Source organism: Taudactylus pleione, unplaced genomic scaffold, assembly GCF_031769625.1.
Source record: "Taudactylus pleione unplaced genomic scaffold, aTauple2 ptg000010l, whole genome shotgun sequence".
In the NCBI taxonomy this organism is placed as follows: domain Eukaryota; kingdom Metazoa; phylum Chordata; class Amphibia; order Anura; family Myobatrachidae; genus Taudactylus; species Taudactylus pleione.
Window position 1 is genome coordinate 10,589,722 of NW_028284413.1, and position 26,450 is coordinate 10,616,171.

General features: G+C 50.3%; 1 protein-coding gene across 2 annotated transcripts in view; it reads right to left on the reverse strand.

Annotated features, from left to right (window-relative positions):
* The window catches only part of DIS3L2 (DIS3 like 3'-5' exoribonuclease 2), a 393,579-nt gene that overhangs the window by 119,710 nt on the left and 247,419 nt on the right, over window positions 1-26,450 (reverse strand). For both annotated transcript variants that reach the window (XM_088467467.1, XM_088467468.1), the window contains one exon: window positions 2,715-2,822. In XM_088467467.1, coding sequence (XP_088323593.1) covers window positions 2,715-2,822 — 108 coding nt within the window. The remainder of the gene's footprint in view (window positions 1-2,714; window positions 2,823-26,450) is intronic.

A 26,450-nucleotide genomic window follows, 5' to 3' on the forward strand; every position in this document is an offset into this window, starting at 1 on the left:
TGGGACAGCACTGGAACACCCTCCATATAGCCTTAGACTTAGTGCCCTGTGATTTCTGGGCAGTCTCAACCCTGAAAAAAACAACTGCGCGGAAACAAGTTCTCAACTGATAAAGTGAAAAATGCCACAGCTGTAACACTAACAGTGATGTCACTAAACAGTCTACTGCACGTCTTTGAATCGTAGTTGAAATGCTGCAAAAAATTTATTGAATGAAGGAAGCTACATTGAAAAAGAAAAATGTTCAGATCCTTTGGAATCATCTGATTCTGAAGGAAAAACTTAGTCTCATCACTTTTCAATCAGCCCTTGTACAGTGCATCCGGAAAGTATTCACAGCGCTTCTCTTTTTCCACATTTTGTTATGTTACAGCATTATTCCAAAATGGAATAAATTCATTTTTGTCCTCAAAAATCTACACACAATACCCCATACTGACAACGTGTAAAATAGGGATGTGCAGGCTCGGTTCTACTCGGTTCCGTTCGTTTTTTTTTACCGAATCTTATTGGGTATCAGCTGTCACGAGTTTTGGATAGCCAATAAGATTCGGTAAAAAAAAGACGAACGGAACCGAGCCTGCACATCCCTAGTGTAAAATGTGTTTGAGATTTTTATAAATTTAATTAAAAAAAAGAAAAACTAAGAAATCACATGTATATAAGTATTCCCAGCCTTTGCCATGAAGCTCAAAATTTAGCTCAGGTGCATTCTGTTTCCACTGATCATCCTTGAGATGTTCCTACAGCTTAATTTAATTGGAGTCTACCTGTGCTAAATTCAGTTGTTTGGACAAGATTTTGAAAGGCATACACCTGTCTATATAAGGTCCCACACGTGACAGTGCATGGCAGAGCACAAACCAAGCATGAAGTCCAAGGAATTGTCTGTAGACCTCCGAGACAGGATTGTCTCGAGGCACAAATCTGGGGAAGGGTACAGAAAAATATCTGCTGCTTTGAAGGTCCCAATGGGCACAGTGGCCTTCATCATCCGTAAATGGAAGAAGTTCGTAACCACCAGGACTCTTCCTAGAGTTGGCTGGCCGTCTAAACTGAGCGATCATGGGAGACTAGGGCCTAGTCAGGGAGGTGACCAAGAACCCGATAATCACTCTGTCAGAGCTACAGCATTCCTCTGTGGAGAGAGGAGAACCTTCCAGAAGGACAACCATCTCTTCAGCAATCCACCAATCAGGCCTGTATGGTAGAGTGGCCAGATGGAAGCCACTCCTTAGTAAAAAAGCACATGGTAGCCCGCCTGGACTTTGTCTGAGAGTCCTTCAGATGAATTTTGGCAATGAGAAACAAAATTCTCTGGTCTGATGAGACAAAGATTGAACTCTTTGGCGTCAATGCCAGGCATTATGTTTGGAGGAAACCAGGCACCGCTCATCACCAGGCCAATACCATCCCCTACAGTGAAGCATGGTAGTGGCAGCATCATGCTGTGGGGATATTTTTCAGCGGCAGGAACTGGGAGACTAGTCAGGATATAGGGAAAGATGAATACAGCAATGTACAGAGACATCCTGGATGAAAACCTGCTCCAGAGGGCTCTTGACCACAGACTGGAGCGACGGTTCATCTTTCAGCAGGACGACACTAAGCACACAGCCAGGATATCAAAGGAGTGGCTTCAGGAGAAGTCAGTGAATGTCCTTGAGTGGTCCAGCCAGAGCCCAGACTTGAATCCGATTGAACAACTCTGGAGAGATTTGAAAATGGCTGTGCACCAACGCTTCCCATCCAACCTGATGGAGCTTGAGAGGTGCTGCAAAGAGGAATGGGCTAAACTACCAAAAGGTAGGTGTGCCAAGCTTGTGGTGTCATATTCAAAAAGACTTGAGGCTGTAATTGCTGCCAAAGGTGCATCAACAAATTATTGAGCAAAGGCTGTGAACACTTATGTATATGTGATTTCTTATTCTTTTATTAAATTTGCAAAAATCTCAAAAAAAAAAAACTTTACACGTCATTATGGGGTATTGTGTGTAGAATTTTGAGGACAAATTTTGGAATAAGGCTGTAACACAACAAAATGTGGAAAAAGTGAAGCGCTATGAATACTTTCCAGATGCACTGTATGTAGAGAAGATATTTGCTGTAATCCCCCTTTTTGATTTCAAAAGAAGCCCCCATAGCTGATAAAGCACTGAATTTACCAAACGTTGGTAGCCAACTCCATCTTCAGATGGCAATAGACATCGTAGCCTATGGACTACAGATCAGAAAATTTACCAGGAGAGCGATCTGTAAGATTCCTCGCTTGCAATGGTCGCACGCACATGCTTGGTCTGATGACCTCGCATGCATGCTCATAGCGACGCTGGCCCCCGAACCAGGAAGTAAAGTGATCTCATTTGTTATCCCTTTACTTTTACACATCGCAAAGACTGGCTCCTATCAGAACTCTTGATCCTTCATGTGTTTAACACATCCCGGCGAAACTTAATTTCTTATTGCATTGATGAGCGACGATCAGAAATTATAATTATCTGGTTTAAAACCTGATAAATAAAGTGGTCAAAAAGGTCCTCTAGTGCAGATCCAAGAGCCATCTTATTGTAGACAAAAGTTGCTCCCCACTACCAGAACTTGCAATGTGCAATTTTTATTTGAAGCATAGAACAGCAGATACTGGTATTTGTAGATATAAATCATTGGTAGAGTAAAATAAAAATATTATGCATGCATATATGGTACACACTAACCTTTCCCTGTGGAGTGATCTTCCATATAACAGAAAAAGTAAGTCTGTCTGCCATCGGATTAAGGCTGCATAGCTCTTCGCATAGTAGCCTGGGTAACATTGGGATCACCTGCAAAAACCATTAAGAGAGATGAATTCAAATATGGATAGGATCAAAACAGGAGCAGCATCCCCTGAAATGTAAGCACAGAGAAGTCAAGTGGTATTTTAAGACCTCAGAACTAAGGGGGTGATTCAAGGTCAGACACTATTGCTATAGCAGCTATTATGGTAATGCAGCAGGAGGAGTCACACCTTCTGCATGCATTACTGTTCCTCTGCTGGCAGAGTGACCATAGGGTCACTCAAGCTAGCAAACGCAGTTGCTCAAAAGAGGCCAGGAAATCTGTCAGCCAACTGAAAACCTGGCCTCTTACCTCCCTCCAAAAGGCAGGACGGCACAATCAGAGATGTGCGATAACTTCGGTTTAATGCACATCTCTGAATTAGAAACATAGAATTTGACGGCAGATGAGAACCACTTGGCCCATCTAGTCTGCCCCTTTTCATTTATCCTTTTGGCAACCTCAACCCTATTTGCTCCTTACGTCTCTCAAGGATATTTTTATGCCTATCCCAAGCATGTTTAAATTGTTCCACTGTCTTAGCTTCAACCACCTCTGATGGGATGCTATTCCACTTTCTGTGAAGTAATTTTTCCTCAAATTTTTTCTGAGCCCAACTCCCTCCCATAACATCTGCAAGAATCATGCAAGAGTAGGCACCAGTGGTGGGCTGGGCCGGGGGGGCAGGGTGCCATGTGCCCCCCGGGCCGCAGCATCATGCGGGCCGCGGGCAGTCTGTGTAGCGCTGACCGGACGGAGTCAACACACACTGCCCTGTGACATAATAGTGTGAAGCCTGCTTTTATTTTTATGTTCACACATCCTCTTGGTGACTAAATATACTTCAAAGTATGGATTACGTTTTCCTCTTTCTATTTATGGGGGCCATACATCAGCACCTTGATTCCCCGATGCCGCTCTGGACATCGATGATATGTGAGTGGATTGAGGAAAAACAGCATGTTAAGTAATCCCTGGCTCGCCGATAATCGAGGATTTCAACTCCAATTTTCTTTTAAAGATGTCTGTATATGGAAAATATCCAGGGACATTCCTAGAATTTGTAGACAATGAACAGCTATCCATACATAAGGCATGTATAGGATCAGTAGTTCGAGGACATGCTGACCCTAGTAGTGCCTCCAGGTGAGTTGGTCCTAGAAATACAGACATAATACCCAAAGTGGTGCTATTATTATGAAGTGTTGTACCACCAGAGCAGAAACGCCTTGACCTGGCTGGTGGCTTACTATATGCTTGCAAATGTATTTAATAGAGTCCTCTCCATTTTAATATGTAGGATGCAAGTCTCTTTTGCTGAACCAATGTAGTGTGCGGGGGGAATTAAATTTGTTTTTCGTGTCCATATTAACCCCTCCCTTACACGCACATGTGCAGGGTCAATAAATGGATTGTGCAACTTCCATTCTAACCTAAAGGTGCTCATAAATGTGTATTGAACAGGAAATTTCAATTTCAAACTTAAATGACAACTTTGAGCTTATATAGATGAATAATAATGTCATTCTAGGTCTACAGCCAATTGAGAACCACTGGATTGTTTATAGACTGCAGAGAAGGTCATCATCTAACCATTTTAAATGTCACTGCAACCTAAATGGGAGTGTATGGCCAAATCTGAAAGACCCAGACCCACTGAAATAGTCCCAAATTGACCATTTGTTCATTAGATACCAGTACAGTATACGGATATATCTGACCAAATTTTATTATTTTTGGCTTTACAAGTTTGCCAAATAAAAAGGTTTTGAAAAGGGTTTGTCTATGACATCACGATCAAGTTTATGACAGAAATTTAAACTAGGGTAAAACAAGAGATATGGTAAGAAGTAAGCTTTGTTATCTCTGTTTCTACGAAGTCCATAGGGTCCACAGGGTTGACCTTAAGGTATAGTTGGATCTGGATCCACGGGCACCACGCAGTTAAAGCTTTTGCTGCTCCCAGGATGCACTTGGGTCCATCCTCCTCTATAACCCCGCCCCCGAGCCACAGGCACCTCAGTTGGTAAGCAGCCAAGGTCAGAGGAGGAGACTAAACAGAGAGAAGGAAGACTGGAACACACAAGAAACCATACTCACAGAAATGGGAGACGGAAAACCGGTGACCAGCCACACAGCCCATATGAGTTCTTACCAAAGTTCTTGTTTTCTACTTCAGGGTCCATAGGAGGTCCACAGGGTTGACCTTGGGGGATGTCCCAAAGCAGTTCAACTAAGGGCGGGGACGCTCCTGTGCAGAAAGGAGAACCCGGCGCCCGAAGGATGCATCCTGAGAGGCAAAGGTGTCAAACGCAGAGAACCTCAAAAACGTCTAAATGGAAGACCAGGTGGCCGCCTTACATAGCTGAACAACAGAGGCGCCACGTCAAGCAGCCCAAGAGGGACCCACAGAACGAGTGGAATGAGCCCTAACCGAGCCTGGCAGAGGTAAACCCTCCTGTGCATAAGCCTCACAAATAACGAAACAAAGCCAACGTGCTAACGTTTGTTTGTTGGCAGGCCAACCCCTCCTGTGAAAACTAAAGAGGACAAACAATGAATCAGACTTCCTAACAGAAGCAGTCCGGTCCACATAGATTCTAAGCGCACAGACTACATCCAAGGAAGCCTCACCAGCTGCAAGATCAGGTGACTGACAAGCTGGCACAACAAGTTCCTGATGTGGAACTTCAAAACCACTTTAGGTAAAAACTCAGGACGAGTGCGGAGCACCACTCTGTCCTGGTGAAAAATCAGAAAGGGGGGCGACAAGAAAGCGCCCCCAACTCTGACACCCTCCTGGCAGAAGCAATTGCCAGGAGAAACGTTAACCACTTGAGCTCCACCGACTCAAGAGGCTCAAAAGGAGGACCCTGCAGGACCCGAAGAACCACCGCCAAGTCCCAAGGAGCCACAAGAGGCACGAAGGGAGGCTGGATTCGGAGAACACCTTGGAAAAAAAAGTGTGAACATCTGGCAGTGTAGCAATCCGTCGTTGAAACCACATGGACCACGCGGACACATGAACCTTCAGAGAGGCAAGGCGTAAGCCTAGGTCCAAACCCGATTGAAGAAATTCCAAGATCCTAGAAACTCGGAACACCTGAGGATCATAGTTTCTGGACTCACACCACTGAAAGTAAGTGTGCCACACCCTGTGGTAAATCCGTGCGGAAGCAGGCTTGCGTGCCCTGAGCATGGTACTAATAACCGAACCCGAGAAGCCCCGAGACCTTAAGACGGCTGTCTCAAGAGCCACACCGTCAAAGACAGCCGACCCAGATCTGGGTAAAGGCAGGTCCCTTGAGAAAATAGGTCCTGACGCTGAGGAAGAAGGTACGGAGCGTCGATGGAGAGGCTCCTCAGATCAGAGAACCAAGGACGTCTGGGCCACGCCGGAGCCACCAGCATGAGCGTGCCGCCGCCCTGCTTGAATTTCCGCAGGACCCGAGGTAGCAGGGATATCGGAGGAAACAGATACGCCAGGTGAAACATCCATTTCACCGACAGCGTGTCTACCAGACATGCGCCTGCGTCTCGTCCTTGACCCATAAACGGGCAACTTGTGATTATGACAGGAGGCCATCAAGTCCAGCTCCGGCAGCCCCCATCTGTCCACGAGTAGCTGAAAACACCTCTGGGTGAAGCGACCATTCCCCAGGATGCACGTCGTGACGGCTGAGGAAGTCCGCCTCCCAACTGAGGACTCCGGGGATGAAGACCGCCGAGATCGCTGGAATGTGGCACTCCGCCCAAGCAAGGATGCGAGACACCTCCGACGTCGCAGGCCGACTGCGAGTTCCTCACTGGTGGTTGATGTACGCCACCGTGGTGGCGTTGTTGGACTGAACTTGAACTGCTCTTCCTTGAAGAGCGGTTCCAGACGACTGCAGGGCCCTGTACACCGCCCGCAGTTCCAGGATGTTGATGGGGAGAAGTGCTTCTTTCGCAGACCAACGACCCTGAAGTGACAACAAGCCTGTCACTGCCCCCCAACCCCGTGAGACTGGCATCTGTTGTGAGCAGGAACCAGTCCGGGATCCAAAAGGGGCGCCCCTCGACCAGATGAGCCGTCTGAAGCCACCAAGCCAAAGACTGCCGAACCTCCGGGGACAACACCAGCATCTGAGAGCAGATCCGGTGAGGTAACCCGTTCCATTTTGATAGAATCAGCCCCTGCAGGGGCTGCGAATGGAACTGGGCAAATTCCACCATGTCGAATGCCGACACCATGGACCCCAGAACTCTCATAGCCGAATGGACCGACAGGCGGCAACTGCTCAGGCAACTGTGTATCCGCAGCTGTAGGGAGGAGACCTTCTCCGGAGCCAGGAAGATCCTTTGCTGACGAGAATCCAGCAGGGCTCCCAAATGAACCATCCGCTGTGATGGAATCAGGGAGGACTTTCTCCAATTTATCAACCACCATTTATCAAGCGATCGTCAGGTGGAGATGTTGAAGCAGCACCTCCGGGGAGCTCGCCAGCAAAAGGAGGTCGTCCAGATACGGCAGCAGCCGTACATTCTGGTTCTGAAGATGTGCGGCCATGATTGCCATCACTTTGGTGAAAACCCTCGGTGCTGTGGAGAGGCCAAAGGGTAGCGCCCGAAACTGATAATGATGCTGAAGGATAGCGAACCTCAGATACCGTTGGTGCGAAGGTGCTATTGGAACATGGTGGTAGGCGTCCTGGATATCCAGGGATACCATGTAATCCCCAGGTTCCATCGCCAGAATGATGGAACGTAACGTTTCCATCCTGAACTTGGGAACTCTGAGGAATTTATTCAGAGACTTCAAATTGAGGATAGGGCGATGAGAACCATTGGGTTTCTGCACCAGAAACAGTAGAGTAGTACCCGGTCCCTCGTTGTGATTGAGGAACGGGAACAATGACCCCTGCTTTCAGCAAGGACTCTATAGCCTCCTGAATCTGCAAAGCCTTTGTTTTGTCCTGAGAAGGACTCGTGCAGAAAAACTGGTGGGGTGGTCTGTGCCGAAAAGACAGGGCATACCCCTGGGAGACCACTTCTCGAACCCAGGCATCCATGGTGGTATTGTGCCAGCACTGGGCAATTTGAAGAAGTCGGCCTCCCACTCTGGGGTCCCCCAGAGGGAGGCCCGTCCCCATCAGGCAGAAGGTTTATCTTCCTGTTTGGAAGAAGGGCGCCAGGCACTCCAGGACTGCTTCTTGGGCTTCGAGGCTGTCTTAGTCGCCGACTGCCTCGGGAAGGACTGACCCTTGGCCTTTCCCTGAACCCGTAAGGACCGAAAGGCTGAGCTCCTCACCTTAGCCAGTGCTGAAGCCGAAGGGAGGAAGGCAGACTTTGATTTAGCCAGAGTATCCACTATTTTGTCCAAATCTGGACCAAATCGCAACTCTCCATTAAAAGGTAAGGCCTCCAGGCCCTTTTTAGAATCCGCATCAGCCCTCCAGGACCGCAGCCACAAGGACCAACGTGCCGACACAGCTGCAGTCGACACACTAGAGGTCAGCAGGCTTCCCCAATATAGGAAGCCGCATCTCTCATCTATCCTATCAACGCTCTCTGGATATCCGGAGCATCGTCCGGAAAGGTATCTTCCAAAGCGTTGGCCCAGCTCTCAATGGCCTTAGCCACCCAAGAGATGGCCATGGACGAAGCGGCCACTGCCCCAGAGAGAGAGTAGATAGACTTTAAACAAGTCTCCCACTTTCCTGTCCGTGGGATCCTTCAGGGAGTTGATAGATGGTAATGGCAAAGTAGCGCTTTTAATTAAGCGGGTGACATGGGAATCCACCGCAGGCGGGGTTTCCCATTTCCTGCAAAGAGCCTCAGGAAAAGGATAGTTGGATGCCAACCGTTCTGTGGTTGGAATCTCTTGCTGGGCAACTGCCAGGCCCCCGCCATATGATCTGTCAACTGGCGGGACAGGGGAAAAACAGTCGAAGCTACTTTGGCCATTTTAAAATTAGGATACTTCGACCTGGGAGCTGGCACATCCTCCTCTATATGAAGGATGGCCTGCACCGCCCTAACCAATGCCGGCACATTAATGGAGGACTTAGATGCTGTGGCCCAGGAGGTGGAGACTGAGTCAGAGTCCTCATGTACCTCTCAGTCATCAGAAGACACGTCCGTGTCCGTGAACTGCGCAGCCAGTGAAGCCAGAACAGGTCGCTTGGACGCCTTTGGGGGCAAATCACTGTGTAACATCGACTGAAAAGCAGACGAGGAGGTCGCCAGGCTCTGAACAGGCCTGTAGAGGACATCCACCCAGGGAGGGGGGATACCCCTGAAAGGGTACCATTGACTGCTGCGTCACTGTGGGAGACTGTACGTATACAGGCAACCCCAAATAAGGACCCAGTGTCTGAGATCCGGGGGGAGACTGCAACAAATGCGGAACACCCAGGGAATGGGGGATAGTAGGCTGGGGCAACGCCCTAGAAGGGACCGCAAGACGGTCCGCGATTGACGCCAGCACTTGTGAAAACACCGCGAAAGGAGGATCCTGCGCCACCGGGGGTTTAGAGGGACCAGGTACCAGCTGGCACCGCCCGCACAGACCATCCTGAGACAAATCCACCCCATCAACCCCCGCCAAACAGCGCCGGCAGGAAAACAACACAGGAGCCACGGAGCGCTCATTCTCATCAGACATGACACAATAATTTTGCAATAACTATGCATCACCGAAAAGATGTGAGGCGTATAACACCTGCGCACTCCTAAGTATGCAACACAAACAGCCCACAATATGGCACTGAATAGCACACCACTGTATGTGACTGACCTCACAAATACGTAGATTTATATAAGTGAGGTACACAGAAAAACACCCCTCCCCCACACACCTGCGGGCCTGTAGGAGAAGGAAAGGGATAGTGATAAGATGACAGTCAGCAGAAATTAGCACAGACAGTAGCACTAGCAAAAAGTCACATACCATGCATGAAGTTATACTCACTGCACCTTTCGCTACAATCAACCTCCCAGATCAGTGTGAACACTGTCCTTTTGCAGGGGAGAGGTACGCAGCGGGACCGGTCCATGCACCGCCTGGGACAAATGCGTTAGCCACAAGATGATGGCCGCCGGAGAGCTCTGAGGAGGAGTGGCCGTAGGAGGAACAGCCCAGCGACACCAGCACGCATGAGAGAAGGCGCGCTGGGCTGAGGGGAGGAGCCGCTAAAGCAGGGAAGACTGCCTCCCCTGGCTAGCAATTAACCCCAGGGATGCTGGTACCCCTCCAGCAATTATACCCTGGTGGTCGAGCGGTCAGACGGGGTATTCCAGTGAAGGGGGAGCCTGCTGCCGCTACTAGCGCCGCCGGTCTGTCCCCAGAGACCGGCGGCTAAAGACTGCATTTCTACCCCCGCGCACAGCGCTGCACGCGGCTTACCTGGCCCCGTGCTTCCGGCAGCAGTCAGTGGGAGGTCCCGGAGCCACGCTAGTACTGACTCCGGGGTCCCGCTGCGATCCCCGGATCAGTACTGTTGTCGCAGCGCCAGTGGGGCTGTTGAAGCAGCAGAATGGACGTCCAGATGGACAGTCTGATGCTGCCGCTCTGAAGAGCAAAAGTAAATAAATAAAATCTTCTTGTTTTAAAAATGAAAATAAGCTTAGGGGCTGCTCCGGCCGGGCACCAACTAAAACTGAGGTGCCTGTGGCTCGGGGGCGAGGTATAGAGGAGGATGGACCCAAGTGCATCCTGGAAGCAGCAAAAGCTTTAACTGCGTGGTGCCCGTGGATCCAGATCCACCTATACCCCAAGGTCACCCCTGTGGACCCCCTATGGACCCTGAAGTAGAAAGTAAAGTCTCATGTGATGGGGCAATGACTTACTGTCTGTGTGCTTCTGACACTTAAGACTACTTACTACTCCCAACAAAAATAAGAGATATGGTAAGAACTTACCCTTGTTATCTCTATTTCTACGAAGTCCATAGGGTTCCACAGGATACCTTGGGGTATAGGTGATGACGTTAGTCTTCAGGCACCACAGAGTTAAAGTTTTCAGCCTCCCAGGATGCATCTGGGTCCCCTCCTATACCCCGCCCCCGGGCCAAGGCATCTCAGTTACGTACCAAGCCATAGGCCGGAGGAGGAGAAGAAAGAGAGAGAAGAAAGATCTGGACACTCACGAGAATCACATTCTCACCATAGGGAGACGGAAAAACCGGTGACCAGAATAAAGCCCATCTGCAGTACAGGTGCGACAGGGCGGGAGTCCTGTGGAACCCTATGGACTTCGTAGAAACAGAGATAACAAGGGTAAGCTCTTACCATATCTCTTATTTTCTACAGCAGGGTCCATAAGGTTTCCATAGGATACCTTGGGGATGTCCCAAAGCAGTATCCTTCAAGGGTGGGGACGCTCCTGTGCTGAGAGGAGAATCCGCCGCCCGAAGGAAGCATCCTGAGAGGCAAAGGTGTCAAAAGCGTAATACCTCACAAAGGTATGGACAGAAGACCACGTATCAGCCTTGCAGTATCTGAACTGCAGAGGCACCACGTCTAGCTGCCCACGAAGGACCCACAGACCTAGTGGAATGAGCCCTCAGAGGAGCGAACTGAAAGACCTTCATGGAGATAAGCTTCTGAAATTGGCATACGAATCTAGCCTGCCAAAGTCTGCTTTGAAGCAGGCCAACCCTTTTTACGGAAGCCACAGAGGACAAACAAAGCGTCCGACTTCCTAAACGAAGAAGTGCGGTCCACATAAATCTTTAAGGCCCGCACAACATCCAAAGTGGCTTCCCCCACTGAAAGTCCAGGTGAATTGAAAGCTGGCACAACAATTTCTTCATTGATGTGAAAACTGGATACCACTTTGGGAAGGAATCCGGGACGAGTGCGAAGCACCGCCCTATTCCTATGAAAAATCAGAAAAGGGGGGGTCTACAAGAGAGAACCCCTAAATCCGAAACCCTTCTGGCCGAGGCAATGGCCAGAAGGAATATGGTTTTAGCTGTAAGCCATTTAAAGTCCACTGAGCCCAGTGGTTCAAACGGCGGTCCCTGGTCTCAGGACCACAGCCCAATTCCAAGGCGCCACTGGTGGAACAAAAGGTGGCTGAATGCGAAGAACACGCATAAAGGTGTGCACATCAGAGAGCGCAGCAATCCTACGATGAAACCAGACTGACAGGGCAGACACCTGCACTTTCAGAGAAGCCAGGCGAAGCCCATGATCCAGTCCAGCCTGTAGGAAAGACACCCTAGATAGGCGGAATTCCCTAGGGGAATACCCTCTAGGTCTACACCACCGGAAGAAAGCATGCCACACACGATGGTAGATTCTTGCCGAGGAAGGTTTACGAGCTCTTAGCATGGTTTGCACCACGGAGCCAGAAAAACCCTCTGGACCTTAGCATGACCATTTCAACAGCCACACCGAGTCAGGTCCGGGTGAAGACAAGGACCCTGTGACAGCAGATTCAGTCGTAATGGTAACTTCAGAGGAACGTCTACTCACAGACTCTGGAGGTCGGAGAACCAGTGCCGTCTGGGCCACTCGGGAGCTATCAACAATATCAACAGTAGCGTACCTCCTTCTTGATTTGAATTTCCGTATTACCCGCGGAAGAAGGGAAAACGGAAGGAAAAGGTAGGCAAACTGGAACGTCTACTGGACGGACAGGGCATACACCAGAGACGCCTTTTTGTCTCTTATTCGAGACCCGTACCCCGGCAACTTGTTGTTGTGCCGGGACGCCATGAGGTCTATCTCTGGAAGACCCCACTTGTCCACCCGACTCTGAAAGACGTCCTGGTGTAAAGACCACTCTCCCGGATGCATGTCCTGCCTGCTGAGAAAATCCGCTTCCCAGTTGAGGACTCCCGGGATGAACACTGCTGATAATACTGGGAGATTGCGCTCCGCCCAGACCAGAATACGGGACACTTCTGCGAGTGCTGCCCGACTTTGGGTTCCTCCTTGCTGGATTAAATAGGCCACCGTGGTGGCGTTGTCCGACGGGACCTGCACAGGGTGACCCTGGAGAACCGGCTGTGCCAGCTGGAGAGCTCTTAACACCGCATGGAGCTCCAAAATGTTTATTGGAAGCTCCGCTTCAGCCCGAGTCCACCTGCCCTGAAACAAGTGTGGACCCATGACAGCTCCCCAGCCCTGGAGACTGGCGTCTGTTGTTAACAGGACCCAGTTCGCCACCCAGAACGGGTGACCCTTGTTGAGGTGGGTCGTCTGCAACCACCAGGTTAGAGACAGGTGAATGTCCGGAGTGAGCCTCATCGTCTGGGACTTGAGACACTGAGGCAATCCATTCCATCTGGACCGGATCAATAGCAGCAGAGGTCTGGAGTGAAATTGGGCGTACTCCACCATGTCGAATACCGACACCCTTGAGCCCAATAACCTCATTGCCGAGTGTATCGACACTCGACGACACTGCAGACAACTGCGCACCCTCAACTACAAAGCAAGGATCTTTTCCTCCGTCACAAAGATCCACTGCTGCCTGGAGTCCAATAAGGCCCCGAGGTGCAGGATCCTCTGAGACGGGGTGAGAGTGGACCACTGACAGTTTGTCAACCAGCCGTGACGTTGCAGTACCGCAATCGTCAGATCCAGATGGTGTAAAAGAAGCTCTGGAGACCCCACTATCAACAGGAGGTCGTCCAGATCAGGCAACAGTCGGACTCCCTGCGACCGCAGGAGAGCCGCCATGACTGCAATGACCTTGGTGAATACCCGTGGAGCAGTCACCAGGCCAAAAGGCAGTGCCCGGAACTGGAAATGTTCGTTGCAGATTGCCAATCTGAGGAACTACTGATGGCGCAAAAGAATAGGGACATGCAGGTAAGCGTCCTGGATGTCTAATGACACCATGTAGTCCCCAGGTTCCAGTGCCAAAATAATGGACCGCAGGGTCTCCACCCGAAACAGAGGCACCCTCAAGGACTTGTTGAGGGCCTTTAGGTTTAGTATTGAACGGTAAGACCCATTGGGTTTCTGCACCAAAAATAGAATGGAATAGAAACCCAGACCCCTCTGGGAAATTGGAACATGCACTGAAAGTCCGGCCTGGAGCATAGTGTGCAAAACCTTCCGCAGTTCCGAGGCTTTGCTCCGGTCTAGCGGATGGCCTGTGGTAAAGAACCGGGATGGAGGCCTGTGCCGAAAGGAGAGGGCATACCCATGAGAGACCACCTCCTGAACCCAAGTGTCTGTCGTAGTCCTCGACCAGCACTGAGCGAACTGAAGCAGGCGCCCCCCACTTTGGAGACCTGGACCGTCAGGCCGCAGGTTTGTTATCTGACCTAGGAGCCGGACGTCTGGTACTCCAGACCTGTTTCTTGGGCTTGGACAATTTCTTGGTCCCAGCCTGCCGTGGAAAGGACTGTACTTTAGGCCTACCTTGGGCCCTGTGAGGCCGAAAGGACGACCCACCAGCACTAGAAGGAATCGTAGCAGACGGAAGACATGCAGATTTTGCTGCTGCCAACGTAGCTACTATTTTCTCCAGATCTGGACCAAATAGTACCTGTCCAGACCTTCTAATCCCTTTTTGGAATCCGCGTCCGCTTTCCAAGAACGCAACCATAAGGTGCGACGAGCTGCCACGGCTGCAGAGGAGATCCTAGAGGTGAGCATACAAATATCTAAGGCCGCTTCATTAATGTAAGTGGCCGAGTCTCGGAGATTGCCCACCAACTCGGTCTGTTCAGCCGAACAGTCAGAGTCCAAAGACGCCTCCAAATTATCCGCCCAGAGCTGAATAGCTCTGGCTACGCAACACACGGCCATAGCCTGTCTGGATGCTTCCCTGCAAGGGAATAAACGGATTTGAGGCAGATCTCCACCTTGCGGTCAGTAACATCCTTCAAGGATGACATCGAAGGCATAGGCAACGTGGCACTTTTGACTAGGCGTGTGACATGTGAATCCACTTGCGTAGGGGATTCCCACTTAGAAAAATAATTGACCGCAAATGGATAAGCGCCTCTGGGGCTGAAACAGTTTACCTGGATTTTTCCACGCCTCCTCTAAATGATCCACTAATTGATCAGAAAGAGGGAACACCGTAGCCTCACCCTTAATATCCTTAAAAAGGCATATATGAATGTGGCCACCGAAGGATCAATATCCTCAATAACTAAAGCCGTGCGGACCGCTCGAATAAGACCAGGGATATACACCTTGGACTTAGCATCCGGCTCTTTGGTACGGAGAGGTTCTTGGTCAGATAGATCCAGAATCTCCCCATCATCTGATGTCTCATCGTCATCTCCATAAGGAGCAGATAAAGACGCCACCGGCCATTTATGAGGCTGCAACACAGACTCCCCCTGTAAAACATCGGACAAATGCTGAACCGATGTAGTTAGAGTATTAACCCACGTAGGCTCCGGAGAAACCTGGGAAGGGACAGGGAGACTGTGGGGTACCATCAATTGTCTCGGGAACTCCCGCATGGGTGACGACACCACTGACTGCTGGGAGAAACCCGTCTGGGTAAACGCAGGTGGCGGAGCTAGCTGGCCCACAAGGGTTGTAAGCGCCTTAGCGAAACAAGCCCAGGGAGGTTCCTGTACCGGGACCGTGACCATAATCGGCCGTGACAGTGCCAGGCACTGGGGACAAAACCCCTCCGCGTTACCCTCCCCCTCCGCTATTGGTACCTTACATTTAGTACACATGAGCTGGAGAGGAAAGTCAGTCTCAGACATGATGGTAAGTATGTGACACTCACACCTATACGTATTGGTATAGTGTGAATAACACCCTGCACACCGCGCACCACAAGGGCTTTGAGCAGAGCAAGATCAGGGACAGTAATAAGGCTGACAGTAGAAAGTGAAAGTACAGACAGCAGGCTAGCAGATTAGTCACATACAATGCAGAAGAAACAAATCCCTGCACTATTAGCGCTGATTCTCAACTTCTCAGACTGGTAGGACTCAGCGCTGCATACACTGACCTGTGACAAACGGAGGAGAGGTATGCTGGGGGACCCAGACCGCAATGCCACCGCTCACAGGCTTCCAGCAGCGTTCACCATGCTTCAAAGATGGCCACCGAGGAGCAGAGGATGAAGGAGGCTGGCCTGGGGGAGGAGCACTGACACACTATGGCCAATCAGACAGAGCAGAGAGGCTGTGTGCAGCAGGGGAGGTGCCGGCTGTGAGACAGGGAAAGCGCGCTCCCCTGGCATGCATTTAACCCCTGGGACGCCACAGTGCATGCCGCTCAGCAGCGGCCCGCTGTCCCAGGGGGTAGTGGAAGCACAGGTTGGTCACCTGGCTCCACGCTGCAGCCAGTCCCCAGGGAGCCCCCTGTCTGGGGACTTAGGACCATGTGACCAGCGGGGACCCACCGCGGGACCCCGCTGCTTACCTGCTATCCCCTGGGATCCGGCCATGGTCCAAGACATCTGGGGGCACCGCTAGCCGTGACCCCAGATGTCTACCAGCATCCCCGGATCAATACCGGCGTTCTGGTACCGGCGGGGTGTAGGGGAGACAGCATGGACGTCAGTACTGACTGTCCATGCTGTACTCCCAGATGTGCAGCCAGCGCTGCCTTTAAAAGAAACTTCAGGGGCTCTTCATAGCCCCCCCTCTGCACAGTGCCTCCGACTCCGGCCAGGCACCGACGAAACTGAGATGCCTTGGCCCGGGGGCGGGGTATAGGAGAGGGACCCAGATGCATCCTGGGAGGCTGAAAACTTTAACTCTGTGGTGCCTGAAGACTGACGTTATCACCTATACCCCAAGGTATCCTGTGGATACCCTATGAACCCTGCAGTAGAAATAAAATTTTGCTTTGAACCTTACGTAGCTATTAGAGCATGGTGGACAATATTTAAGTGTCTGAAAGAATGTGCCATCAAAACACAGCCAATTACCACTGCCAACTACATACAGTAATCAGCACACACCTATCCCTGCCTTACGCCAGATGAAATACTTGACAATTCTAGACCAACGAAGCCATCATGCATGCCCAACAGATCGGAAATAAATGGATGTTACAGCTACAAAAATATCAATACTGATCATATTTCTCCAATAACTTTTTTCAGTATGTTTACAATGGGAATATCGCAATTTCAGAATTTCCGCACTGTTGAAGTTGTGACTAAAGGCATAGTAGTATTAGTTTTCTCAGGAACATTAGGTAATGCAGCACATGCTCTGACAAAGAGAGGACGTGCACTTTTACACTAAGTTTCAAGAAGGAAGTTAGATGAGCCAACGCTCAATAAAAGGCTCACGGGTATCTTAAGGATTACTGTAAAACTTAAAGCAGATGATGTATCTTTCACATGTGAGGTTGTGTATTACCATATCAAATGTGTGCAAGTAACTAAGCCCTCAATATTTAAGTCATTCTGCAATGCAGTTTTAAGAATAAGTAAATCCGCAGGTGAAAAATATATACCCAACAATGCACAACTGACCTAAATCATTTATCTGAATTGACTGAAGTATTACACTCATACACATCACCACCCTTTGCCAGCTTTCCCAGACCACTTACCAACTTAAATGACCCAACAACCAAATAATTTTGTAGGAAACCGCTATATCTACATTTAATGCTCTGCAAATAAAATACACACATGCAAAGTCAGGGAGCATGCACATTTGCTATGACGTATAATGACTTCCCCTGTTTGGACAGAGTTGGAAAAAAAAAAAAAAAGACCAGCAACAAGACAACAGACTGGTAAAGCACTTTAAATATCTAAGGGTGAACACACACTAATGGAGAAACCAAAATAAAAGAAAACATGGATGAAGAAAAATAACAAAATAAATACAGTATTACAGGGTTTACAAGAGAGAGAGAGAGAGAGAGAGAGAGAGAGAGAGAGAGAGAGAGAGAGAGAGAGAGGGAGAGGGACAAGAAAGATAGGAAAAGATAATTGGTAAGAGAAGGAGGGAGAAACACGGAGGGAAGGGGAAAGATGTGGGCGAAGGGAGGTATGAGATAAGACAGGCAGAGAGACAGTGGGGGGGGGGAGAGGAAAAACACAAGCACAACTGCCAACGACCCTGTGAATAACGGGTCCAAAATATTGAGTTACGGTAGACTTACCTTTGGTAACGCTATTTCTCCGAAGTCCATAGGATCCACATGGGGTGTGTGTGGTCAGAGAGGTCCGGGCACCAAACAGTTAAAGCTTTAGCTCTCTGGATGCACTTGTCCTCCTCCACATATACCCCGCCCCCGGCCAGCCAGTTTTGTAAACAAGCCCAAGGCAGGAGCAGGAAAGAGGAGAAGAAAGAACCAAATACTAAAGAAATACTCTCCCAGAAGATGAAGGTATCAGTGATCAAGAGAAAAATACACATTGAAGCCAGGTGCTTCAGGGTGGACGCCCTGTGGATCCTATGTACTTCGAAGAAATAGAATTAACAAAGTCTACCATAACTCGATTTTTCTTCAGGGTCCATAGGGGATCCACAGGGATACCATGGGGATGTCCCATAGCAGTTTCCCTTAAGGGTGGGGACACTCCTGAGCAGAAAGGAGAAAGGAAGCATCCTGAGAGGCAAAGGTATCAAAGGCATAGAACCTGAGAAAGATGTGGATGGAAGAGCACCTGGCCACCTTGCACAATTGTTCAGCAGAAGTGCCACGTCGAACCACCCACGAGGGCCCCACGGACCGACTAGAATGTGCTGTAACCCTGTTTGGATCAGGAAGATTAGCTTGTGTGTAGGCCTGAGAGATTGTAATGCAGAGCCATCGAGCCAAAGTGTTTGTTAGCTGGCCAGCCTCGCTTGTGAAAGCCATACAACACAAAAAGAGAATTTGATTTCCTAAAGGAATTCAAGTTGGGGCTATTAGTATCACCATGCCTCCTTCTTGCTTGAACTTTCGGGGAACCCTTGGAAGGAGGGAGATCGGAGGAAAGAGGTATGCTAGATTGAAGTTCCACTTCACTGCCAGAGCGTGCACGAAGGCAACTGAGAGGTCTCTGGTCCTGGACCTGTACCTGGGGACCTTTCGATTGTGAAGTTAGGCCTAAGGTCTACGTCTGGCAGTCCCCATTTGTACATCCGGGAGTTGAAAGACATCCAGGTGGAAAGCCCATTCTCCGAAGTGTATGTCCTGACGACTTAGGAAGTCCACTTCCCAGTTGAGGACTCTGGGAATGAACACTGCCGATATTGCCAGGAGATGACCTTCGGCCCAGACCAGAATGTTTGCCACTTCCCGCATGCCTCCCAGATGGTTGAGGTGGGCTACCGCAGTCGCGTTGTGGAATTGGATTTGGACTGGCCTGCCCTGAAGGAGATCCTGCACCTGAGAGAGTGCTCTGTACACTGTTCAAAGCTCCAGAATGTTTATGGGTTATGGGCAGACAACTTTCCTGGGTTGTCCATCGTCCCTGAAAAGTAAGATGACTAGTTACTGCACCCCATCCGTGAAGACTGGCATCTGTAGTGAGAAGCTCCCAATTTGGAATCCAGAAGGGGCGACCCTTGTCCAGATGGGATGTCTGTAGCCACCATGAGAGAGAAAGCCGATCCTCAGAAGAGAGGAGGATTGTCTGGTACTGGATCAGATGATACTCCCCACCGGGAGAGAATCAGCTGTTGAAGGGGCCTGGAGTGGAACTGGCCGTATTCCACCATATTGAAGGTGGATACCATGAACCCCAGGACCTGCATTGCTGAATGAATGGATACCATCCGATTGTGGAGCAAGCTGTGCACACAAAGTGTAGTTTAAAAATCTTGTCCGCTGGCTGAAAGATCCTCTGTATCCGAGAATCCAGGAATGTCCTCAGATGTACCATCCGCTGTGTCGGAGATAGGGAGGATTTCTTTCAATTGATGAGCCAGCCATGTGTTTGCAGGCAGTCCAGAGTCAGCTGGAGATTGCATTGTAACACAACCGGTGAGTGTCTAGGTATGGCAGGATTCTGATCCCCTGGCGCCTGAGGTGGGTCGCCAAAACTGCCATTATTTTGGTAAAGACCTGAGGGGCTGTTAACAGACCAAAGGGAAGCTCCAGAAACTGGTAATGTTGCTGCAGAACAGCAAACCGTAGGAATCGCTGGTGGGTTGGAGTAATAAGTACATGCAGGTATGTATCCTGAATGTCCAGAGAAACCATGAAATCCCCAGGCTCCAATGCCAGGACAATTGAACGTAGAGTTTCCATGCGGAACTTGGGTACTCGAATAAATTTGTTGAGGGGTTTGAGATTCCGAATAGGCCGATGAGACCCATTCATCTTCTTAATCAAAGAGAGAGTGGAATAAAAACCAGTTCCTCTCTGAGTCTAAGGAACCAGTATTATCACACCTGAACGCACAGGGAGTGAATGTCCTCCTGGAGGGCCAGGGCCTTGATAGGGTCTGATGGTGAACCTGTACAAAAAAAATTGCTGGGGAGGATGCCTCAGGAAGGTGACCACTTCTCAGACCCAGGCGTCTGTTTGACACCAAAAGTCGGAAAATTTAAGTCGACCTCCCACACTGGGATCCCCCCAGGAGTAGGCCCGCCCCATCAGGTCCAGGGATGGTCAACAGACTTGGAAGCTGGACATCTGGCCGACCAAGACTGCTTAGCTCGCGGATTGGTGGTCATGTGAGAACTAGACTGCCTGGGAAAGGACTATCCTCTTGCCTTACCCTGGGGGCGAAAGGACTGAGAAGAGGACAGCTTAGGCTTAGGGGCAGCTGCTGATGGCAGAAAGGCAGATTTCGAGGCTGCCATGGCAGCCATAATCTTGTCCAACTCTGCGCCAAACAGCCTGTCTCCCGAGAAGGGTAAGGATTCAAGTTTCTAGTTTTCTATCCGTGGCATCCTTAAGGGAGGATATAGATGGTAAAGGCAGCAGAGAGCTTCAGACTAAGCGTGCCACATGCAAATCAACAGTAGGAGGGACTTTCCCTACTAAGGAGTGTAGTAAGTGGGGAGGGTAAGACGACGCTTGTCTTTTTGGGACCTGGAACAGTTTGCCAGGAGTACCCTAACCTTCTCCCATGAGCTCAGTGACCTGTTCTAATTGGGGGAATTCAGCCTTAACCACCTTTTGATGTTTTAAACATCGGGGTTTTAGGCTTAGGCGCAGGTTCATAATCCTCTATATTCAGAATTAATTTAACCGCCCTCACTAAAAAAGGGACATCCACTGTTGAAAGACTGTGTTCTTTCCTGAGGGCGACTCAGAGAGAACTTTGTGCGTCATCTGCCTCCTCAGATGATGCGTTAGAATTCGAAGACTGGGTGGACTGAGGATGATACAGTCTATGTGCCTTGGTGGCTAAAGGTTTGTCCGCCTGTATATGGGGAACCGACATAGTAGGCTGTAATAGCTGTGGGTATCCCATGGTGGGAGGCAGCATATGGGCTGATAACCGTTCCACTAGCTGCGTCATAACCTGGGATAAGGACGACACCCAAAGTGGCTCCTGGACAGGGGCTGGTACAGTGGACTGCGGAGGTGTTACATAACAAAACACACACCATTCTGCCTCGGTAGCACCAAGCGTCTTTTCGTGCATCTTTTTACCTTCAAATGCGTCTTATTCACACAGCGATGCGAATAGATAGCACAAGCAGCTTCTGCTGATTAAAAGGATATGGAGCATGCTTATATTTTGTGTGTTACTGCGGGTGTAACTGCATGCTAAACACTACGTTACAGTGTTACAGCCGCTGACACGAACGTAGCATTTCACTTTCAGATACACCTGCAGTTTCACACAGAATATAGGCATGCTGCATATCATTTTAATCAACAGAAGCTGCTTGTGCCATCTATTCACATTATTGTGCGAATAAAATGCATTTGTAGGTAAAAAGACTCACAAAGATACTCAGCGCTAGAAGGGCTGTTTAACGAAGCAGGAGGCTAGATGTATGTGGACCCCTCTGTAGCACAAGTCACATACAATGCATATAAATATACTTATAATGGGCATTATAAATACTCAAGCTGAACAGGGCTGGTATTATTTGTGCTCTGTATACATGGCCCCAGGTAGAGGTATACAGGTAGACTGGGCCAAAAAACTCCTGAGACCTGTAGCTTCAGGCAAGCCCTGATTAATGTCTGCTGAGCGTCTTATATAGGGATGAGGATGAGAGGAGGAGCAGCTCAGAGGCGGGAAACCTCTTGTGAGGGATTGCGCTCTGGGCTGGGGGAGGGGCTGCCGCATCAACCGCCAGGTGGCGCTGGCCTCTACATGGTCCCCGAAACCAGCTTCTAACTGCCCCGGTGGCCTAGTGGGAGTGCACACCACGATTCCCCGCAAGTAGGGAATCACCTTACCTTTACTTCTCTGTGTATCTGGCTGCAGTCCTGGGTCCCCAGTGGAGCGGCTAGCAGAGCCCCGCTAGCGCCCGCCATAATCATCAGGCCACTCACCGGTATTGCGGCGTAGGCAGAGATAGCTGGAGCAGCTGCACATGCACTTAATAGGACGCCGTGCTGCTTGCTCAGGTAAATAAAAAACTCAGGGCTGCCTAAGCATTCCCCCTGTCTAAAGGTGCGACCGGTCCTGCCGGCACCAAACGAAAAACTGTCTGCCTGTTGCTGGGGTATATGTGGAGCAGGACCAGTGCATCTTTTGCCCGGACCTCTCAGACCACATACACCCCATTGTATCCCTGTGTATAATTAATTTTATCTACTCAACATGAAACGTCCCCATTTACCAGATACCTGCAGATGTGCTCATGAACCGCTGAGCGACAGCGGAGGACGTCTCACACCAATGCATACTTCCTCCATTTCAAATGTATGCCGTTTACCTACAGACCTGCCCTTTCCCTCTCAAAAAATATGAGATATGGTAAGAGCTTACCTTTGTTATCTCTGTTTCTACGAAGTCCATAGGGTTCCACAGGATACCTTGGGGTATAGGTGATGACGTCAGGCATCGGGCACCATAGAGTTAAGTTTTCAGCCTCCCAGGATGCATCAGGGTCCCCTCCTATACCCCGCCCCCGAGCCAAGGCATCTCAGTTACGTACCAAGCCATAGGCCAGAGGAGGAGAAGGAAGAGAGAAGAAAGATCTGGACACACACAAGAATCACATTCTCACCAGAGGGAGACGGAAAAAACGGTGACCAGAGTAAAGCCCATCTGCGGCCCAGGTGCGACAGGGCGGGAGTCCTGTGGAACCCTATGGACTGCGTAGAAATAGAGATAACAAAAGGTATGTTCTTACCATCTCATATTTTCTACATCAGGGTCCATAGGGTATCCACAGGATACCTTGGGGATGTCCCAAAGCAGTATCCTTTAAGGGTGGGGACGCTCCTGTGCTGAAAGGAGAATCCACCGCCCAAAGGAAGCATCCTGAGAGGCAAAGATGTCAAACGCGTAATACCTCACAAAGGTATGGACAGAGGACCACGTGGCAGCCTTGCAGATCTGGACTGCAGAGGCACCACGTCGAGCTGCCCACGAAGGACCCACAGACCTAGTGGAATGAGCCTTCACAGAGGATGGAACCGGAAGGCCTTCATGAAGATAAGCTTCTGAAATTGCCATACGAATCCAACCTGCCAAAGTTTACTTTGAAGCAGGCCAACCCTTTTTACGGAAGCCATAGAGGACAAACAAGGCGTCCAACTTCCTAAACGAGGAAGTGCGGTCAACATAAATCCTTAAGGCCAGCACAACGTCCAAAGTGGCCTCACCCACTGAAAGGTCGGGTGAGTTAAAAGCCGGCACAACGATTTCCTCGTTGATATGAAAACGTGAAACAACTTTGGGAAGAAATTCAGGACGAGTGCGCAGCACTGCCCTGTTCCCATGAAAAATCAGGAAAGGGGGTCTACAAGATAGAGCCACTAAGTCAGAAACACATCTGGCCGAAGCGATGGCCAGAAGGAAAATTGTTTAGCTGTCAGCCATTTAAGGTCCACTGAGCCCAGTGGTTCAAACGGCGGTCCCTGGAGAGCCCTCAGGACCACAGCTAAATCCCAAGGCGCCACCGGTGGAACAAATGGTAGCTGAATTCGAAGAACACCTTGCATAAAGGTGCGCACTTCAGGGATTGTAGCAATCCTACGATGGAACCAGACGGACAGGGCAGACACCTGCACCTTCAGAGAAGCAAGGCGAAGCCCATGGTCTAGTCCCGCCTGTAGGAAAGCTAACACTCTAGACAGACGGAACTCCCGAGGTGCATAACCTCTCGGCCGACACCACTGGAAGAAAGTATGCCACACACAATGGTATATCCTTGCAGAAGGTGGCTTCCGAGCTCGTAGCATAGTTCGGACTACAGAGCTGGAAAACCCCCTGGACCTTAACATGGCTGTCTCAACAGCCACGCCGTCAAAGACAACCGAGTCAGGTCCGGGTGAAGACAAGGACCCTGTGACAATAGGTCCGGTCTTAGCGGCAACCGCATAGGACTGTCCATGGACAGACCCTGAAGGTCTGAGAACCAGTGCCGCCTGGGCCACGCAGGAGCCATCAACAGGAGGGTCCCTCCCTCATGTTTGAATTTCCGGATTACCCGTGGAAGAAGGGAAAACGGAGGGAAGAGATAAGCAAACTGGAACATCCACCGGACGGACAGAGCATCCACCAGAGACGCCTTTTCGTCTCTTGTGCGAGACCTGTACACAGGCAACTTGTTGTTGTGCAGCGACGCCATGAGGTCGATCTCTGGAAGACCCCACCGGTCCACCAGAAGTTGAAAGACATCCTGGTGCAGAGACCATTCCCCCGGATGAACGTCCTGGCGACTGAGAAAGTCCGCCTCCCAGTTGAGGACTCCCGGGATGAATACTGCCGATATGGATGGGAGATTGTGCTACGCCCAGGCCAGGATGCAGGACACCTCTACGAGAGCCGCCCGACTTCGGGTTCCTCCCTGCCGATTTATGTAGGCCACGGTGGTGGCGTTGTCCGACTGGACCTGCACGGGGTGACCTTGGAGAACCCGCTGTGCCTGCTGGAGAGCATTGAAGACGGCGTGGAGTTCCAAGATGTTTATCGGAAGCTCCTGTTCCGCCTGAGTCCATCTGCCCTGGAACAAGTGTGGACTCGTGACCGCTCCCCAGCCCCGAAGGCTGGCGTCCGTTGTCAATAAGACTCAGTTCGCCACCCATAACGGACGACCCTTGTTGAGATGGGTCGTCTGCAACCACCAGGCAAGGGACAGGCGTACCTCCGGAGTGAGCACCATCGTCTGGGATTTTAGACTCTGAGGCAGTCCATTCCATTTGGACAGGATCAATTGCTGCAGAGGTCTGGAGTGAAACTGGGAATATTCCACCATGTCGAATACTGACACCAAGGAGCTCAGTAACCTCATTGCCGAGTGTAGAGACACACGGCGACTCTGCAGGCAACTGCGCACCCTCAACTGCAAGGCAGAGATCTTTTCTCCCGTCACAAAGATCCGCTGCTGACTGGAGTCCAATAAGGCTCCGAGGTGTACAATCCTCTAAGACTCGGGATCAGGGTGGACTTCTGCCAGTTTATCAACTAGCCGTGTCATTGCAGTACGGCAATCGTCAGATCCAAGTGGCGTAGAAGGAGTTCTGGAGACCCTGCTACCAACACAAAAGGTCGTCTAGGTACGGCAACATACGGACTCCCTGCAGCCGCAGGAATACCGCCATGACCGCCATAACCTTGGTGAACTCACGTGGTGCTGTCGCCAGGCCAAAATGTAACGCCCGGAACTGAAAGTGATTGTTGCGGATTGCAAACCTGAGGAACTGTTGGTGACTCAAAAGAATAGGGACATGCAGGTAAGCGTCCTGTATGTCCAATGACACCATGTAATCCCCAGGTTCCAGCACCAGAATGATGGACCGTGGGGTCTCCATCCGAAACCGCGGCACCCGCAAAGACTTGTTGAGGGCCTTGAGGTTGAGAATCAGACTGTATGACCCATGGGATTTCTGCACCAAAAATAGATTGGAATAGAAACCCAGACCCCTCTGGAAGAACGGAACAGGCACTATAACTCCAGCCTGGAGCATAGTGTGCAAAACCTTCTGCAGTTCCCTGGCTTTGTTCTGGTCTAAGGGAAGACCCGTGGTGAAGAATCGGGAAGGGAGCCTGTGCCGAAAGAAGAGGGCATACCTGTGAGAAACCACCTCGTAAACCCAAGTGTCTGTCGTAGTTGCCGACCAATACTGGGCGAACTGCAGCAGGCGGCCTCCCACTCTGGGATCCCCCAAAGGGAGGCCCGGACCGTCAGGCCGCAGGCTTGTCATCAGACTTAGGGGCCGAACGTCTGGTACTCAAGGCTTGTTTCCGGGGCTTGGCCGATTTTTTGGGGCGAGACTGTTGGGGAAAAGACTGTGCTTTAGGCCTACCGTGGGCCCTGTAAGGCCGAAAGGACGACGTACCTGAACTTGAAGGAACTGCAGCAGACGGGAGACATGCCGATTTGGCTGCCGCCAGCGTGGCTACAGTTTTGTCCAGATCCGGACCAAATAGGACTTCTCCATTAAAAGGCAAAGCTTTCAAGCCCTTCTTGAAATCAGCGTCCGCCTTCCAAGATCGCAACCATAAGGTGCGGCGAGCAGCAACAGCTGCCGAAGAAATCCGAGAAGTCAGGGTACTGATATCCAAGGCCGCTTCATTGATATAAGTGGCCGAATCCCGGAGATTGCCTACCAACTCGGACTGTTCAGCCGAACAGTCGGAATCCAAAGACGCCTCCAAATTATCTGCC